This window comes from Pogona vitticeps, chromosome 7 (assembly GCF_051106095.1).
Source record: "Pogona vitticeps strain Pit_001003342236 chromosome 7, PviZW2.1, whole genome shotgun sequence".
Classification (NCBI taxonomy): domain Eukaryota; kingdom Metazoa; phylum Chordata; class Lepidosauria; order Squamata; family Agamidae; genus Pogona; species Pogona vitticeps.
In genome coordinates this window covers 7382311-7400360 of record NC_135789.1, presented here as the reverse complement: position 1 = coordinate 7400360, position 18050 = coordinate 7382311, and the positions used below count along the sequence as shown (strand labels likewise).

Genomic DNA, 18050 nt, shown 5'->3' with positions numbered 1-18050 from the left:
AGAGTTCTGTCTTCAGGCACCTGCCTGTTTCTGTTGTACACATTTCTAACCACTGTTTCTAGGATCTGAACACCACCGTTCCCGATACAGTCTGCTGGGGGTGAGCTCCTGAAATCCTGCACCCCGTAGCATGTGTGAACTAAGCCTTCTTGCTTATCAATCAAGAAGGGCTTACATTCAGCAATATAAATAATTGCACCCACTCATTTCCTTGTGTTTCTCCTTCTTTCTGTTGTTGTTGTTGTTTTAAAATTTGCTACATCTGCTTCTGCCTTTGAAGGGTTCTATTTATTTTTGCATTTGTTACTGCTGTGAACTGCGTTGCATATGGTTTTTGGAAATGGCGAATACAACTAAAGGGTGGCTGGGGAGCAAATTTATTTTACGGGTAAATAAAGGCCATTCTATGCATGTCTACTCAGAAGAAAGTCTCCCCTTGAACTCGGTGAGGGCTGCAAGTATATGTGTTCACGAGAGGAGGACTGCAAAACTCTACTTGTTTTCTTGGGAGTAAATCTTATTAAACCCAGTGGGATTTTCCCCCCTCTATATATGCACAATGCAAGATTTCATCTAGTGAAACAGATCGCTCGATGGATCCATCTATGGCTCAGAGCACAGAAAAGTTACTTTTTTGGACTACAGCAACTCTGGAACTTCTAGTTTTGCAAAAGTAACGTTTCTGCGCCTCGATAACAAGTAAATGTAGGTCCATGCGTTTAATGCGTGCACATAGTTTGTAATACTACAACGCCCATTATCCCTCTACAGGCGTAAGCTGGGGCTTCTGGGGGGAGTTGTAGTAGAAAGGCTGCCGCTGAAAACAACCACGCCTTCCTGCCCGGGGCTTCAAGCGCCTCCCTGCGGAGCCGACCAATGAGAAGAGCCCTTCCGCCCTTTCCCGGACCGGAGTCACACTCTCGGCCAATAGGAGTGGCCAGTTCGTGACGTAAGGTTCCCTCCGATTGGCCGAGGGTGCCAGCAAGAACCGTATGAATGAGGAGAGGGCGTGGCTAGCTGCCAGCTGGGTGGGTGGGGGTTTCTTTAGGTCATCGTCTCTGGGCTGCGGCTGCTGCAGAGTGCTGTGTAGCCTTGGTGGAAGGTGAGTTGTTCCGACCCCTTTGCTTTCTGCAAGACTGGAAGGTAGCCTTAGTCGATGCAGGAGGAAGGAGAATTTCTGGTCCTCCGTTTGTCAGGAAAAGGGAAAGAAAGCTTTGCTCTCCCTCTCTATTTTGGATTTTGCTTTCCCCCTTGCTGAGAAGGGCACAGGCTAAGCATCTCAGCATTCCTGTGCGTCCCTCTGTGGATTTACACTCATGCACAATATTGCAACAGATCTGCACGGCTTCCCGCTTCATTGGATTTTATTTAGGTTGGGCTTTCCACCCCATAATAACTAGAAAAAAATCTGATCTGGAATGCTTTTGCTTGGGCTTTAGGATCATCGGGACAGCTAGTTGGATTTTTTGTGTGTGTGTACCCGGAGGGTGGGAGTTCGATTCCCCTTTCTGGGAGAAGAGCCAGCCTGGGTGGCCTTGGGCCAGCTGCACAGCAGTCCCAGGGATCCCTCTCTGGAAGAAGGGAAGCAGAAACCTACTTCTGAGTTTTCTCTACTTGGAAAACCCAGAAAAGTGCTGCCCTGTCAGAATTGATTTGACAGCATATTCTTATTCTTATCATCATCATCATCATCATCATCATCATCATCATCATCATCATCATCATCATCATCATCATCATCATCGGGACACGGAGTTTCTTATATTCTCAAAAAATGCATGTGTATATATATTTTGTTTTGTAGACTGCATTGCGATGTCTTGCCAGATCAGCGTCCTAGTGATCGGAGCTGGGAATCGGGGGCAAAATTATGCTTCGTACGCTTTACATTACCCTGCCCGCATGAAGGTAAATGAATTAAAAGTCCTGCGGTCCTTGTGGTTGGTACACTTTCAGGCTTGGTGTGCGGACTAGCTCTGTCCATGTGGAAAACGGGGTTCCTCAGGTACAACGGCGGTGACCCGGAAATGAAGCCCGCTGGCAAAGGCGACCTCCCCGTGGAGAGGAGAAATCGGATGCTTTTAAACCGGAAGGCCGCGGGCGCTTTGTGAGAATCCATCCACACTGCCCAGTTATGATAGTTTGGTGGCTGTTTCTCTCCATCCTGGGGAATGCTGGGGAAGTGTAGTTTAAGGAGATGCATAATTTTTTTCTGCTGTGGTTCAGGGGAAGGCACGCCGGTTGTGCAGCACCATGTGGGAAGCCTCTCAAAAATCCCAGGGTTCTGTAGGATGGATTCACAACAAGTTAGCGTAGAATTCAACTGCAGGTTAGCTCTGTAGGGCAGACACCGTGGGACATGTTTGACCAAAACAACATAAACCAGGCGGCCATTTTAAGGTGTAATTTTGGGACAAAACACGTGTTGACAGCCGGTGAGGTATAGTGGACAGAGTGATAGACTAGGAGAACTGGGTTCGAATTTGCGGGAAATGTCAAACCCCCATTCCCCTTTTAGTGCCGTCCGTAGTGGATCCTGCAAACAGAACAGTTGGATGTGACTTGACAGCACATAACCAAATGCTCTCTCCATATTTTTCCTTATTTCTGCAAATACAAAGACTTGGATCCCCCCCCCTTTTTTTCCCCTTCGGTGAAACCTGGAAATTCATAAAGAGGGCCGCGAACGTTTCAGGAGGGGCCAAGGAAACGGGGGTTCAAAGTCTTGACGGTCCATTATGCCTTTTCAAGATTTCTTCCTCCTATCAAAGTCCAGTCTCTGTGATTTTCCGCATTCATCTAACCGGAAATGTGGTGTGATAAAGTGAGCTTTGACCTGAAAGAATAAGCTGAAAGGGTTTTTTTTTTACCTGAAAGTCTCAACAGGGCAAGCGAGAGGACAAGAACAAAATCCCTCGTGTGGTTTAACAGCGGTTTTAAGCCCCGTCTTTCCCTTGCTGGCCTGCCCTTTTTTCTTTGTTTTATTTTATTTTATTTTAAATTTTATTTTTATTTTTGGCCAGGCTTTTTGTCAAAAAGGGTAGTGGTGTTTTGGCTATTTTGAGTGTGTTTGTGTAAGAATACCAGAATTCGAATTCAAACAGGACACTAGCCAAAGAGTACGATAACTATACGTACTAACCAAGATCTGACAGAATCCTTTGGGATTCTAATCCCAGCAGAATGAGGGCCTTATCTCCCTGCCTCGACCTGTTCCGTGGCAGCCATCTATGGGGTATTCTTTGTAAAATAATAATAATCATGTGCCATTAAGTAAATTCTGACTTATGGCAAACTTTTTCATGGTTTTCTAGGTAGAAAGTACTGTGCTCAGAAGTGGTTTTCCCCTTCCCTTCCTCCAGGGGGCAGCCTGGGACTCTGCAGCTTGCCCAAGGCTACCCAGGCTGGCTTTTCTCCCAGGAGGCTCAGTGTGGGGAATTGAACTCCCAACCTCTGGCCCCACAGCAAGAGACCTAAACCACTCCGTTATCCAGCCAGCCTTTGTGAAATACCGTTCTGCTTTTCCTTGTCTGTTAGGTGATCGGTGTGGCCGACCCTCGGCCGTTTGCGAGAAAGGCCCTCCAGGAAGCTCACAAGATCGACAACGATAATGTGTTTGACGGTATGTGAGTGGTCCCTTTTGATCCTGCTTTCTCTTGGAAGGACTTGATGACTATGCGTGGAATTTCTCTCTCCCCCCCCCCCTTCCTTCTTTGGCCTGAAAGAATGCAGTGGATACCAGGTCTCCCAGTAAACAGGGTACCATTTCTTTTTGAGGTGGAGCTGAGGCCAGATTTTTCAAATGGAAAGATCAGCCGAGAACTGACTAGAGCTTTGTAAAATGGCCTTGTTTAAATTCCAGCTTCCTGGTTGATTCAAGGACTTTTAGTAAACTTTCCAAAGTCTCCATTTAGCCCTGTTGAAATACTGTGCCCAACTGACAGACTGAAATATGTGACAGCAATGAGGGGAGATCACCCTTGACTTGTAGATATGGGTCTGTCTCAAAGAGGTGGGTATATATTCAGTTGAAGGCACATAGAAGCTTTGGTGTGAGAACACAGGTGGATCCATCCATCCATCCATCCATCCATCCATCCATCCATCCATCCATCCATCTTCCTTCCTGATCCATCCATCCATCCATCCATCCATCCATCCATCCATCCATCCATCCATCCATCCATCCATCCATCCATCCATCCATCCATCCATCCATCCATCCTTCCTTCCTACCTACCTACCTACCTACCTACCTACCTACCTACCTACCTACCTACCTACCTACCTACCTACCTACCTACCTACCTACCTACCTACCTACCTACCTACCTCATTGTTCATAGCACTTTCTGGGTTTTCTGCATCAGTAAATTCGATTGAAAAGTAACACAACATAGTACAAACATGCAGTTTATATCCAACAAATAAATAGTTCCGCGCCGCAAGCAAACCTGACTTGAAATAGAAATACATTAGGACTGTCCCACTCACCTCCCACCCCCACTCCCCTCTGCAGGATCAGTATCCACTGATTCATATTTTTTTTGCTGGCTGAAAATACTAAACAACACCCCCTAGAAATAATTATTTGTTAAGTCTTTAAGGATGTATTTACTAGACTTGGCTAATAGAGGCAGCCAGAGACCCACCACTGCGGATACCACAGTCCTACTACGTATAAACGGTTAAACAAAGACCAATATCAGCTTTAATAAAAATCCACTTTGAAAAGTTCAGTTTCCGCCTGTTTCTTAGAAACGTGCAGGGAAGAAGCCTGTCGGATGTTTGTCCCGGAGAGTTGGGGCCACCACCAAGGAAGCATGAGACCCAGTATTTTATTCCCTGCGGCCGTAGGCTGTTGCTGCTCAAAGTGGATGGAAAGCAGGGCTTATGGCCCCTAAAGTGCATTGCGTTTCCTTGTCTAGATGCAGTAACTGGACAGGAATTCAATGTGTCTGTCTGCAGGACAGAATTAAATCCGTACAAGCCTTTTCTCGAAAAACAGAACCCAAGGCATAGAGAAATCTGTTTGGATATCAATATATTTCTGCTCCTGATGTTTCTGAATGGTCTTCTTTTAAGACTGGCGACCGGCAGCGGAACGAGAGAAGTTTGCCGACGCTGTCATTATCGCAACCCCAGATCGGCTCCATAAGGTACTTCCAGAGACCGCGTGCAAGGTTTAATTGGGAGAATTTGGGTCATTGGGATTTCCCCCTGATGTGCAGGCTTGTCTGAGTCCTGTTGTGGAATAAAAATAAGGGCAGGATATATAATGTACGTTTGGAGAGAAGGAATGTAGGCTAGGATCCGTCCCAGCTCTGCTGTTCTAAGATCCATCGGTAGCTCATCTGTGTTGGGGGGAAGCCGATCTGCAGCCAAAACGTAGCTGGTGTGTTTCCAGAGCAAAGTGGCCAGTTTTTTTAAAAAGGAGGTACATGTGGATGGGCTGGGTGGGTGGGTGGGATGTGCTTAAGAGAGATCCTTTCCTTCCACGCTGAGGAGGGGTTAAAACAAGGATGAACTGCAGTGATGTGCAATTCCCAAGGAGCTGTCCAAGGTTCTGAACCAATTGTGGGGGGCCTATAGTTCAGCCCTTGAGTGTGCCCTGTAAAGTTTGGACTCAAATCCGGCACAGATTTGTGACCTTTGCAAACGTAGGATCACTGGCCTCTAGAGATGGGCACGAACCTCGGTTCGGAGGTTCGTGCCAGTTCGTCTGCCTGGCTCCACAGATGCTGCACACTCCCTTCCCCGCCTCCCCAGTCAATGACCCACTTAGCAGTCGGGAGTGCGCTTTTCTCTTCCTCCTCTTCGCCCGTCCGACCATTCCCGGCAGGAGCACATCTGTATTGAAACGTTAGTTCCTTTCTGTTCATTTAAGGTGGCTTCCCCCCCCTCCTCCCCGACAGGCACCAGCGGTGGCTTTTGCGCAAAAGGGGTACCACATCTTATTGGAGAAGCCCATGGCGGTGAGTACCGAGATGTTAGAGAGAAGGGAAAGCTGGTGGCCATCATGGCAGCCCATAGCCCATCCAGCTGTGTCGCAGGGGCCTAGAGGGGATCTGGATCAGCAAAATGGTTTTTGGGTGCAGAACCCAGTATTTTTAAAAATCGCTCTTTTTTCTTGGACTGCACATCTCGGGGTATGACAACATAGTCGCTAACCATGCTGGCTAGTGATTCTGGGACTTCTCATCCCAAAACAGAGAAACTTTTCCTATATCCATGCAGAACATACAAAAAGTACGTAATTATCATTATTATCAACAACATTACTGAGGATGATTTGGTTTTCCTAGTCTTCATGTTTTCCTTTTTTTTTCCCCTTTGGTGGTCCAGGTAACCCCCGAAGACTGTAAAGAAATAGTCCGGGCATCTAAAGCCAGCAACATCATCCTGGCCGTGTGTCACGTCCTGCGCTACTATCCGGTTGCGCTGAAGATCAAGGTGCGTCTGCTCAGCCAAACAGCCCCCCCCCCCTGTGCTTTTAAAGTCCCATGTTCCTCATCATCCACTTATGCTGGTGTGGCTGATGGGAGCTGTGGTCTGGAGGGCTGCCTTTTATCCCACCTGGTCTTCAAATAATGTCAGCCCCTCTAATGCAGAAGCGGGCAGGTCTGGGGATGGGGGATCCAGGGCCGTTTCATCACCCTTTCCTGTTCAGGCTCTGTGTGACCGATGGGTGTTGTCGGTCAAAAAGCTTAGGCTCTTATCCCATTGGATATTTTTATACACAACCGCCGACACGATGCCAGCGTTTGTGCCCTCTGGCTAGGTCTCCGCCTTTGGGACAGGGTCGCAGGACTGGCTTAGCCCACTTGGGATATTGCAGAAGGGGTCGTGTTTCCTTGTACTGCCGGGTTGTACGACTTGTCGCACAAGCATGAGGCTCCCATTGTGCGCCCGATGGCACAGTCCAGCATGACTTCTGTGCAATTCTGCCTGATAGGATACAGGCCCTTGAGAGGGTCAGAGTTCCCCTTACTTGGCTGAATTTTGTTAGGCTGATTACAGGAGGGACAGCCCAGCAGGGCTGCCTGTATCCTCTTCCCTGTGTTTACTCCTAAGGAGGTGCTGGACAGTAAGCTGATTGGAGACATCTGCCATATTCAGCATCTGGAGCCTGTAAGTACCATTAAGAAAAGTGGCCACATTATCCAGAACGCTCACCCTTTGCTCTTATCCTACCTTCTTTCTCCACATTTTCCCCATGGCCTTGGAAAAGTTACTTTCTTGGGGGGAGTTACATTTGGCCCATGGCTCACACAAATGTGGGCTGTAGGTGGCACCCTAACTTAAGGCTTTGTACTTGTTATTCCAGTAATCAGTCAATCTTCCTTCCTTCCTTCCTTCCTTCCTTCCTTCCTTCCTTCCTTCCTTCCTTCCTTCCTTCCTTCCTTCCTTCCTTCCTTCCTTCCTTCCTTCCTTCCTTACTTACTTACTTCCTTACTTCCTTACTTCCTTACTTATTTATTGCAGGTTGGATTCTGGCATTTCGCCCACTCTTTCGTCCGCGGGAACTGGAGGAACGAAGGGGAAAGTTCCTTCTCCTTGCTGGCCAAATCGTGCCATGACGTTGACCTCATTAATTTCTGGATGGGGGGCAAAAGGTACTGTGGTGCGCCATCTCTTTAATCCGAGATTTCCTCCCAGGGAAACGGAATTCGAGGTGGGTGGTGTCTGAGGCTGGGGCTTCCTTTGGCTTCCTATCCTCCTTCGGTTGGCCCTGTGAGGCATCCATGGGTCTTCTCCAAGGCTGCACATGGGGCAGGACAATCAACCCCATCAGCCACAGGTGCTCTGAGTGATCTCAGTCATCCCGTCTCTCAGGAAATGTAGTAGGGATTTGAACTCTTGGCCCTCGGTTCCACAGCCAGGCGCTGCAAGCTATGCCAAGACTTCTCACCTTCTGCTAGTCCTTTTTCAAAACTAGAGGTACCAGGACTTGAACTGGAGGGTTGCTAGCTGTATATGCGATTACTCAGTGAGGGCCTCTCTGTCCATTCTTGCAAGCACTGCTTGGATACAGCTTGACCTAAAGGGTTGGGGAAATCCTTCCCTCTGCATTTCATTGGACTGCTATGGGTTAAGTGCCCAGCCCAGGGTTAAGTGAACAGACCCCCCCCCTTTAAAAAAAAAGAAAGAAGTTGTTTAAAATAATTTTTCTATTAACAAACCACCTTCCTGGATCAAGTCCGTAAAAGGCAGCAAAGTACATAAATGTATCCATGTGGATGCGATGAATACTTGAAAATGTTCTTGGTCTTATTGATCCTCCCAGGCTGAGATGACCTGCGGTGACGTCTTCTGCACCAGTGAGGTTTCCATGCATTCCACACAAAAACACGACCCAGATCTCATAATCCCACCTTTCCCTGCCATTTTCAATGTGTGGTTAAGCCAATTCCGAGTAAGGGATCCCCCCCCAATTTTTTTGTTCTGCATAGGAAACTGCCCGATCCCCTGCAGGTGAATTTCATTTCTCTGCGCAGGAAAGCTGCTAGAATGGAGACGAGTAGTTAAAAGGGTGCCGATCGAGAAAAAAAATAAACCTACCAGGACCGCTTTCTCCCAGTTTTGCAAAAAAAAAAAAGAGAGAGAGAGAGAGAGAGAGAGAGAGAGAAAGCCGATGGATGTTCAGATCTCGTGGCACCTTTGGTGGATTCGTAGACTCAAAACTCAAAAATTCTTCCTTCTTGTTTTCTTACAGATGCTTGAAAATCTCCTCGTTTGGCAGTCTCTCTCATTTCACAAAAGAGCACAAGGTTTGTCGTATTTTTCCCTTTGTACCCTAACTGATAAAGAAGCGGACGGAGACACGCCCGCGCTTTGCCTTTCTCCAAGACCAGTGGTAGCTCCATTGCTCTGAATGTGCTTTACAGTGTCTTATTCGCTCTTCTTAAATGTACCAGTGGCTAAAAAACGATGACTCCTCGGAACATTTTAAATTTCATCTCTTATCAATTTGATTTTTCTTCTGTTTTGTTGTTGGGTGGATCTTTTCTGTTCAGTCCACGGCAGGGTTTTGGACTACAAGGCCCAGCATTCCTTAGGTTGCCTGAAGAATTCTGGGAGTTGTCGTCCAAAACCATTCATCCTTATCATCATCCTCAGAACTGCAGAGCTGGAAGGGGACACCCCCTTGAGCATGAATTGCTCCCTAACAGCAATAAACTGAAAATCTAAGAGACTTTCTTTAAACTTCCAGCAAGCAAAACTGGATTATTAAAGTTCTGCAAAAAGGCTGCAAACACACATTTGCAGCCTTTGAATTTATTTCCTATTATATTGCATTTTTGTGGACGCTTTGTTTTCGTGCTGAAAACACAGCCTCTTGGCTGTCTGTTGATTCGTAATTTCTTAGCCATTTTCATTACAAGTCCAGCGTATATTTTGCATTCTGGGTCAGTTTGAGCTCAACTTTACCGTTCATCTTTTAAATTCCCAAACGCAGACACTGTGATTTTTTTTTCTGGAGCCCTTTTCCTGACATGGTTCATTATCTAGTTGTCTGTAGGGTTTATTGCTTCTTTTATGTCTTTATTTTTAGCTATTGATTTTCTTTTGTCTCTCTGTGCTCTGAAACCACCTTTAATTTTCCTTCTTCTCCTCAAATGTAAACTGGCATGGAAAAAAAATATTTGCAGATCACTAAATAAGGACCTCTTGCTACATTATACTAGCCCGAGGGAGCTGCTAGCCGGTGCCTAGACTGTTCGATTGAGCAAACATGTCCCTATTCAGCCAGGAAAATCTACTTAAAACTGGGAGAGGAGGTAAGAACTCAACAAGAATTATAACCGTACGTAGGAGAGGGAAGGGATATCTAATTAATTTCCCCAGATTCTTTTCCTAGACCTTGGAAAAGTTCCTTTTTTCCATTTAAAATACGTTTGCCCCGTCTTTCTCCTTGAAGAGAACCCAAGACCAACTTAATGGCATTCGAAAGACGATTATTTAAAGTTGGAAGCAATGAGTCTACAACGGTGGTTGGCATCATTAAAAGATAATATTTAAAGCTAAGGACAAGAAGTAAAGAGGCATCTTCCATTGTTAACAGGCAGTATATAAGTATACAGTTATTTTTTAAAAATGCAGTGGTGCCTCGCTTGACGAGGATAATCTGTTCCAGCAAAATCGCTGTAGAATGAAATCCTTGGCAAGCGAAATGAAAAAGCCCATTGAAATGCATTGAAAACCGGTTCAACGCGTTCCAATGGGCGAAATACCTCAGCGTCCTGCAAAGATCCTCCATAGGGCGGCCATTTTCCGGTGTCTGTCTTGCGAAAAAGCCTTCCTAAACACAGTGGGGAGCCATTTTGAAACCCGACGATCAGCTGTTTTCTGATCGTCATTAAGTGAAAAATCGGTTCCCGAAGTAGGGAACTGATCATCGTAAAGCAAATTTTCCCTATCTAAACATTAAGCGATAGCAAAAGCGATTGCAAAAAACACATCATTAAGCGATTTCCTCATTGAACGAGGTAATCGTCAAGCAGGGCACCACTGTGCCACTGTTAGAAAAGGAAAATATAAGAAGCACAAGTCATACTAAAAAAATCCCATCAAAGCAGTAATGCATAAGAATCCATCTTTTGTGAATGTCTGTGTGAAGGCCCAAAGACATTTTATTTTCCCATAGGGCTATTTCCGCTGGCCGGTGTCCGTGGTGTGCAGTAGTGGCCAGTCTGATATAGAATCACTGACTAAAGCGTTGAAGGATGGCCCTTATGGAAGGTGCGTTTACGACTGTGACAATGATGTGGTTAGTAACCAGGTATGCAGTGTTAAGATCTCTCTCCATTATTTTATTTTATTAACAATCAACGTAGAATAGACATAAATTCACATGCATGAATTTCGATCCTAGCTTGTCAGAGGTGCAGCAAACCTGGGTTTGGATTGGAATGTAGCACCCTACTGTTTGTAGTTGATCTAAGTTGGTGTAATTGGGGAGGATAAAGCACCCTGGTTCCTACAATAACAAACCAGGTTTCTGAAGAATCCTAGTTTAACATTTTGTACAAACGCTCACCTGCAACAGTGAATAGAATGTTTTTGCTTCCTTCGCTAATTCCTGCTCATGATAAAACATAAGTATTACATTGCGTTGATTTTGATCAGAATGGCCAGATTTCAACAGGAACAGCAGAACTTTGAAATTTTCAAATTTAATTTCCATTTGAGTGGTTTGTTTTCAAATCTAGTTTGTTCACATAAGCTCTAGTATAATGTTCCCATTTCTGGCTTTCAGGACTTGCACCAGGCATAGCTTGTAGGTGGTGAAATCTATTTCCAGTCCTGAGAGGCAGAAATATTTTTTATAATTAAAAAAAAACAAAACAGCAACACCCTTCTGTATCTTGCAATCCACTCATTTAAAGTCTTTTTTTTTTCCAGGTTGTCAACATGGAGTTTGAAGGAGGAGCAACAGCAGCTTTCACGATGATTGCTTTTACAGAGAAGCTGGGTGTGAGGAAAACCACCATCTACGGAACAAAAGTGAGACATATTTATGACCCCCGTCTTTCTATTTAAAATACATAGCAAAAATCTTTGTCTGGGAAACCTACATTTCTGCAATCTGACTAATTTAGAGATGGCTCCCATTTTTTTTAAAAAAAATAAAATATTTATATTCCACCGTTCTCCTCAAGAGAACCCAGGGCAGCTTTAAAAAAATCTCTTTCGTGAAACTTTGTATATGAACACTAAAACGTCGCCCAGTTGAGTTTGGTGGGAAATCCCATGTAAACTGTTAATCCCACTAGAAATTACAATGACTATATAGAATAAATAGGATGATTTTAAAACGGCAGAGCTGGAAGAGACCCCATAGATCATCCAGTGGGGGATTCGAACTCCCTACCATAGCTAATCCACTGAGCTACCCAGCATTTCTAAACAGAGGCTATTGTATTTGGACATATCACAGAAGACAAGGCCCCCTGGTCGAGATGATAATGCTAGGAAAAGCTGAACATAACAGGAAAAGAAGTCTGAACTTGAGAGGGGTTGACTTTAAAAAGGCAGTTACAGCTTTCAGTCTGCAGGACATAATGAGGATTGTTAATATCATAAATCAGAAGCAAATTAACAGCATATGGCAAGCTGGTATGCCTCCTAATCTGTGGAATAAGTCTAGATAAACCTGCATATGGGAATATATGTATATATTTTAATTCAAGGTTGAATCCAATTACTGTACTCAAGTAGCGTAGATCCAATGAACTCAGTCAGGCTTACATATGTGTTGACTCACTTATTTTAGTGGATCTGCTGTCGTTGGGACTAAATTTAATGGAGTGAAACTGATCACTATAACCTAAGGATTTATTACATCCAGTTCATTTCAAGGGGAACCGAAGTTAGACAGTCATTTGTGGGTCTACTCAGGAGTATGTGCAGGCATTCATGATGAGTTCACACAGTCTTTCAATATGAGAGTCTACCACTGTCTCCCATTGGTTGCGGCCCCAGGATAGCTCAGTGGTGGAGGTCTCTGGCTGCAGAACCAGAGGTTGGGAGTTCGATTCCCCCCAGGGCCTCCTTGACGGGGTTGGGCTGGATGATCCAGAGGGCCCCTTCCAGCTGTGCAGTTTTAGGACATTATTATTATAATTTTTCCTAGCAGCCTTTTTCATCACTCCTTATCCTGAATCATAACCCCACCTTCTACAGATGTCATCAAAGTGCTTTTCAAACCTGTCTTTTTAGGGGGAACTCAACTGTGAAGGCTCTGGACCTGTGGAAGTCTTTGATTTTCTTGAACGAAAGAAAACCATATTTTCTCCAGAGACGGCGCCCTGCGTACCAGAGTCCTTAGGAGCGCATAATGGTGCTGACTATTACCTGATAGAGAGTTTTGTTTCGGCCGTAGCTGTAAGTCTACCCAATCTCTGACTCAAAAATCCCTGTCATCCACATGGATTCCAACATTAGCATTGAATGAATTCTGGGTATTTACTTTTTCTTCGGGAAATCCCACATACTGAGGGTTAGCAGTTGAGTTAGGTTTACATTTACGTTTTCCCAAATCTCGCGTTTCCTGGACCCACTGAGAAGTCCTGCACCCCAATCGATGAAACTAACCCACTGCCAACCGGTGTTGATTCTGCTTTTTTTTGCCGTAACAGTTCCTTGAAAAGTGCCTGGAAGACCCCATCCTTATTGTAACATTCACAGCGAATGGATTTGGTTTCTGACCAACAATTGCATGGGTTTGGATGCTCAGTGGTTCTCAACCTCGGTTTCCGAGATGTTCTTGTACTACAACTCCCAGAAGCCTTCCACACCAGTTGCACTGGCCAAGATTTTTGAGAGTGGTAGTCCAGGAACATCTGGGGACCCAAAGTTGGGGACCACGGCTCCAGATGATAAGCTAACAACTTTTTCTGCCTGGTTTACGTCTGAACTTTTCTTTCTTTCATTCTAAACAGGAGAACAATCCTTCCCTAATCCAGACAGGTGCCGAGGAGACTCTCAGTTCTCACCTCCTTGTCTTCGAGGCTGAGCGGTCCAGGAGAGAAAAACGGGTTGTGTTTCTTGAAACATAAAACACAACCTTTTGGACACCTTGATCACCCATGGCAACAGTTGTGATCAAAGGCAGAGGCGGCTCCAGTCCCAGGACACCCCCAGAAGATTGCCAGTGCTCAGAGTGGCCGAGGGCTCCCCATATACCCTTTCACAAAAACATGGCCCTCTAGACTTTGCCGAGTAACTGCCAGTGTTTTCTATACAAGCTAAGGCAGATGGGCAAGTATGGGGTTCCTGGGTCATCTGCAGAGTAACCCCCATTTTCCTCTGAAGGAAATGGTTAAACTCCTTGTGAGCTGCAAGGCATTATGGGACTGGTAGTTTTTTGCAAGGCACCCTTTGCAGAACCTAATGGGTAGAGACTACCAGTACCCAAATGCCTTGCAGTGCATCTCAAGTGTAGCCACTCCCAGATGTTTTTAGTTTACAGAGGCCCATGTGTAAGTGATGAAAAACTTCTCCGTGAACTTGAGATTGTCTGGGTGGTGACTCCCAGAATTCTAGCTGGGAACATTCCAGGCCAGTTCCGTGGGTTTTGGGACCAAAACAAACACACACAAGCCCTGAAGCCCCAAGCCTGTGGATGCAAACTGCAAAGCAGGCATTTCCAGAGGGCCAGGAACGGCCCGTTGTGTGCTAATAAGTGGCAAGATTGTATATTTTGCTATTGACATTTAAAGCCCTGAACGGTTTGAGACCTCATGATCTGGTGCTGTGCCTCTCCCGTCATGTGCTCCAAGGTGGCCAACCTGGGAAGAGGCCAAGAAAACACCAACTAGAAACGGGGCCTTCTCAGTGGTGGCCCCCTTCACTGAAATGTCCTCCTAGGTCTACAAGATTGGTTAAAGCAGAGCTTTATCACGAGTCATTTAAAAACGTTATTCCACTCAGCCATAGATTGGTTTGACTGTTGCTGTACCCGTTTATGCTTTTTTCTCCTTTTCTTTGGTTGATAGCTACATACTTGTATTATTTTGTACTTCTATTGTGCCAATTCCTCGTGACTTTCCCGTTTCTTTGTACACTCCCCCGAGGAATGAGCTGCCACTAAGTTGGCCAATGTTAAAAATTAAATAAATATTACACTCTTTGGACAAAAGTTTACTTGCTTAAGAGTTTTTTTCTTAAACAACGGCGCACTGTGTACAGTGAACGAGTCCCAGAATGTGTACAGAAATCTACACAGTCTGTTCCTGCGAAGACTCAAATGTTGGTCAACCCAGCAGACCACTTCCTTGTAGGCACTGCGCAAGAAAGCAGACCTTATAAGCGAGATGGAGCAGCATCGTTTCCAAAGTATTTCTGTAGACACATCTGCAACCTGCTGGACACTGGTCTGGGCCCCAGTGCAGGAGTCAAGAAGCTGGTCTCTACATTTTTGTCTCGCTCTCCGACGATGCTTCTTCCTGCGCAGCAGCTCCCTGAGCGGCCTCTTGCACTCGTCTCCTCTGGACCCGTTCAGCGTTGGTGATAGTCATTGGGTGCAAGGGGAAGAACCCCGAAAGGCCTGGAGAGCAAAAGAAACAACATCCATTTGTTAGTGCTGGTTGCACTGTAGAGGTGGGGGGTCAACTTGATAAGGCACCTCTCCCCACCCCCTATTTTTTTTAAAAAATTGGAATCGGTAAGGTTGTAAAAGACATCATGACCTAAATTCTCTTCTGTAATGCCAGCAGGCAGCGGAACTCACTGTGGCAGACTGCCGCTGACAAACAGATCAGCGTTCACATTTCTAGCCAATTTCATGATAAAATTAAAGGGGGATGGGGGGAAAAACACCACACACAACACATGGATTACCCAAAAGTTTTTCAACAGGTTTGGTGATCAAGGCCCCGGTGGAGAGCCAATATTTCAGCCGATCAAAGTTGAAGCCCACGATTTTCTCGCCGTGGTCATTCGGGAGCGGGTCGTAGCAACCAATCTGCTCCAAATACTTCCCATCTCGGGCTCGTTTGTTGTGCGCGGCCACGATCCGATAGAAAGGCCTGTTGGTGCAGCCGCCGAGCGCCAAACGGATGACGATGCGCAGGTTGTGGTACTTTGCCAGCAGAGGGCACCCTGAAGGAAATGATGATCCAATCATATTGTTAAATGTCAATCTTTTGTTATCAAAACTGCCTCAAGCACTTCTCCCAGTTTGCTAAGTAAAAAATCTAGGGCATGTAGCAGGGATAATTACAGTGGTGCCTTGCTAGACAGTTACCCTCGCTAGACAGTTACCCCGCATGACAGTTTTTTCGCTAGACATTGACTTTTTGCGATCGCTAGACGATTTCGTCAGTGGAACAGATTATCATCGTCTAGCGAGGCACCATTGTACTGGGTTTCTCAGCTAGACTGCTGCTACACAGCTGATGGGGTATGCCCCAGAGAGCAGGATTCGAATGCTATACAGTTTGAAAATCTGGCTAGAGAGCTTAGTGGTTTAGGTTTCTGGCTGCACAGCCAGAGGCTGGGAGTTCGATTCCAACCCCTGGGCCTCCACAACGTTGAGTTTACAATATTTGAGCTGCTGACAAGAGAGCATTCATTTATAGGGTTGCAAGGAGATTTGGCAACACACAACAACAACATTTGTTTTTAAGGACCATACAGTCCGATGTTAACATACCAGGGTGGAAATTTCGTTAAGTCTCCATTTTAATATTTGATCATATAACAGATTCCCTCAAACCTACTGTTTCTCTGCTTCACATTAGGGTGGAGATGCTACTGCTCGCTTACCTTGCAAGGGTGTTTATAAGCGGTCACTAAAATTGTGCTGCAAACTGCGTTTAACCTTCTGCCGCCACAACGCACAAGCAAAGAACAATTAAAAAAGCAAAGAATAATTAAGGCCACTTACCAAGTTGAACCATGATGTTTTCTTACTGGGGAAGAAGCAAAGAGAGGTAATAAACCACTTGCCATGTTTTTATCATTAAATAAAATGAAACGGCAATCAAACAAGAGTAACAGCAATCCCAAATTAATGCCATGCAAATGTAAAAAGAAATAAAACAAAAAAGAGTAAAAGAAAATGGCTCCCAGACAATGATCCAAAGGCACAAAGACCCAGGAAAAAGTTCTCACTGATCGCAGGATGCAACTTTTATTTGTTACTGTTTATTTAAAATATTTTTACCCTGCCTTTCTCCTTAAAGGGGCCCAAGAAAGCTTACAACAATTAAAAGACAGTATTTAAAAGCGAAGAACAGTAAGTACATAAATATTTTTAAAAAGCAATTAAACATATATTGCTATAAAAAACGTTCCCTAAAATCAATACTTAAAACACATTAAAAAACAACAGAGCACAACAATCCTCTTGAAAAATTTTTGGCTTTCGAGAGAAATTTCACATTATATTTTTAGAGCCCCATCCACTTCCATTCCAGGAATCTCATGTATCCAAGCTATTTTAAATGCCCATCATTATCTTTTTCAGGGGATCCGCTGACACTCTACACTCCCTTCTCTTGGTCTACCATCTTGCATAATGAAAATTGTCCTACCAAATGATCATCCCTCATTACTTTCTGCATGCACCTCCACTTCCATAGGACTTTGGGAAGACCTTCGGTAGCTTACGTCTCTGGAAGGCCTGCCCTGATCAAGAGCATCATGACACTAATGAAAACAATTGTTTGGCACAGGACAAAATGGTGCATTGGGTTCTTGTGACTTTGGAGGGGAAAACATATAACCCCTCCTGTTGCTGCAGAATCCCTGCTACCAGCCAGGCTAAGCTGTTCTTAACACTGGGGAGGCAGCTGCACCTGGTGAGTTTCTGCCGCTTTTAAAAAACACGAAAGGGCGCTGCAGAGAAGCAAAAGGGTGACATGGTTTCAGTCCAACGGGTGCAGCACCTTTCAGTCTGGTGCTGCAGGGAGGAGGGGAGGCTGTGCTGTACCTATTGAATGTCGGCCTCGGCTGCCATTCACTGACAAAGCACAATGCAACCCCCCCCAAACCCCCAAGTCTTCCGAGGGGTGATGTCCCCTCCCCAGGACGACCGTGGTGGCCTTTCCAGCAGAAAACCCAACCGAAGCTTTACTCTTGACCTGCCCTACCTGGCAGGGCTGTCGTGCAATGAAAGCAAGGAAGAGACACCCAACGCTTCAGTTTCCACCAAGACGGCTGGAACCCGAGAGTATAATCCCGGGGAGATGAGTGGCTCTGGACTACATAACCCAGAATCCCCACTCCCCTCCTTAAAACACGGAATGATGGGCATTGTAGTGGCAAAAGAAGAAGCATGCTTTGAATTGAAGGCAAAAGGGGGGGCTCAACGTGCCTAAGAAGGGAAATCAGCATGTTGGGGGGGCAGATCGGACCCCCTAGCCCCGGGAAGAAGGGGTCCCCCACCGTCCCAACCGACCCTCCGGCTTCACTCACCACGACCTTCTGCTAGGAAAGCTTCCCAAGTTAAGCGCATGCGCGGGGAAAAAGACACGCACGGAGGGAGGGGCCCAGGGATGTGACGCCGGCCAATCAGAGCGCGGGCTGGAGAGGCCCCTCTC

At 45.7% G+C, this 18050-nt stretch overlaps 2 protein-coding genes across 7 annotated transcripts; one reads left to right on the top strand and one right to left on the bottom strand.

Moving 5' to 3' along the window:
- Nucleotides 1–1008: 1008 nt before the first annotated feature.
- LOC110086815 (putative oxidoreductase YteT) lies at nt 1009–14644 on the top strand. Of its 4 annotated transcripts, none has more exons than XM_072977681.2 (14): nt 1009–1102; nt 1805–1908; nt 3538–3622; nt 5086–5159; nt 5916–5975; nt 6346–6453; nt 7078–7131; nt 7486–7616; nt 8717–8771; nt 9690–9782; nt 10649–10783; nt 11407–11508; nt 12724–12888; nt 13446–14644. In XM_072977681.2, exons 2-14 carry the CDS (start codon nt 1816–1818, stop codon nt 13560–13562), a joined length of 1272 nt encoding a protein of 423 aa, XP_072833782.2. In that variant the 5' UTR covers nt 1009–1102; nt 1805–1815; the 3' UTR covers nt 13563–14644. The 4 variants fall into 4 exon arrangements, with proteins under 4 accessions (XP_072833782.2, XP_072833781.2, XP_072833783.2 ...); XM_072977680.2 differs by having other exon boundaries at nt 7075–7131; XM_078379116.1 differs by having other exon boundaries at nt 1047–1102; nt 5888–5975; nt 7075–7131.
- MRPS16 (mitochondrial ribosomal protein S16) lies at nt 14634–18043 on the bottom strand. Of its 3 annotated transcripts, none has more exons than XM_020808019.3 (4): nt 17926–18043; nt 16394–16418; nt 15346–15606; nt 14634–15052 (listed from the first exon to the last, which is right to left on the bottom strand). In XM_020808019.3, exons 2-4 carry the CDS (start codon nt 16404–16406, stop codon nt 14916–14918), a joined length of 411 nt encoding a protein of 136 aa, XP_020663678.1. In that variant the 5' UTR covers nt 16407–16418; nt 17926–18043; the 3' UTR covers nt 14634–14915. The 3 variants fall into 3 exon arrangements, with proteins under 3 accessions (XP_020663678.1, XP_020663679.1, XP_020663681.1); XM_020808020.3 differs by having other exon boundaries at nt 17896–17971; XM_020808022.3 differs by lacking the exon at nt 17926–18043 and adding an exon at nt 17601–17624.
- Between the last annotated feature and the right edge of the window lie 7 nt (nt 18044–18050).

What these genes read in the sequence shown, in the direction of transcription:
- LOC110086815 (XM_072977680.2), top strand. Translation starts at nt 1,816, where the DNA reads ATGTCTTGCCAGATCAGCGTCCTAGTGATCGGAGCTGGGAATCGGGGG. An exon ending in TATTGGAGAAGCCCATGGCG is followed by an intron (nt 5,976 to 6,345) that starts GTGAGTACCGAG and finishes TTGGTGGTCCAG; the next exon opens with GTAACCCCCGAAGACTGTAA. An exon ending in GTTTTGTTTCGGCCGTAGCT is followed by an intron (nt 12,889 to 13,445) that starts GTAAGTCTACCC and finishes CATTCTAAACAG; the next exon opens with GAGAACAATCCTTCCCTAAT.
- MRPS16 (XM_020808019.3), bottom strand. An exon ending in ACCTGTTGAAAAACTTTTGG is followed by an intron (nt 15,053 to 15,345) that starts GTAATCCATGTG and finishes TTTGCTCTCCAG; the next exon opens with GCCTTTCGGGGTTCTTCCCC.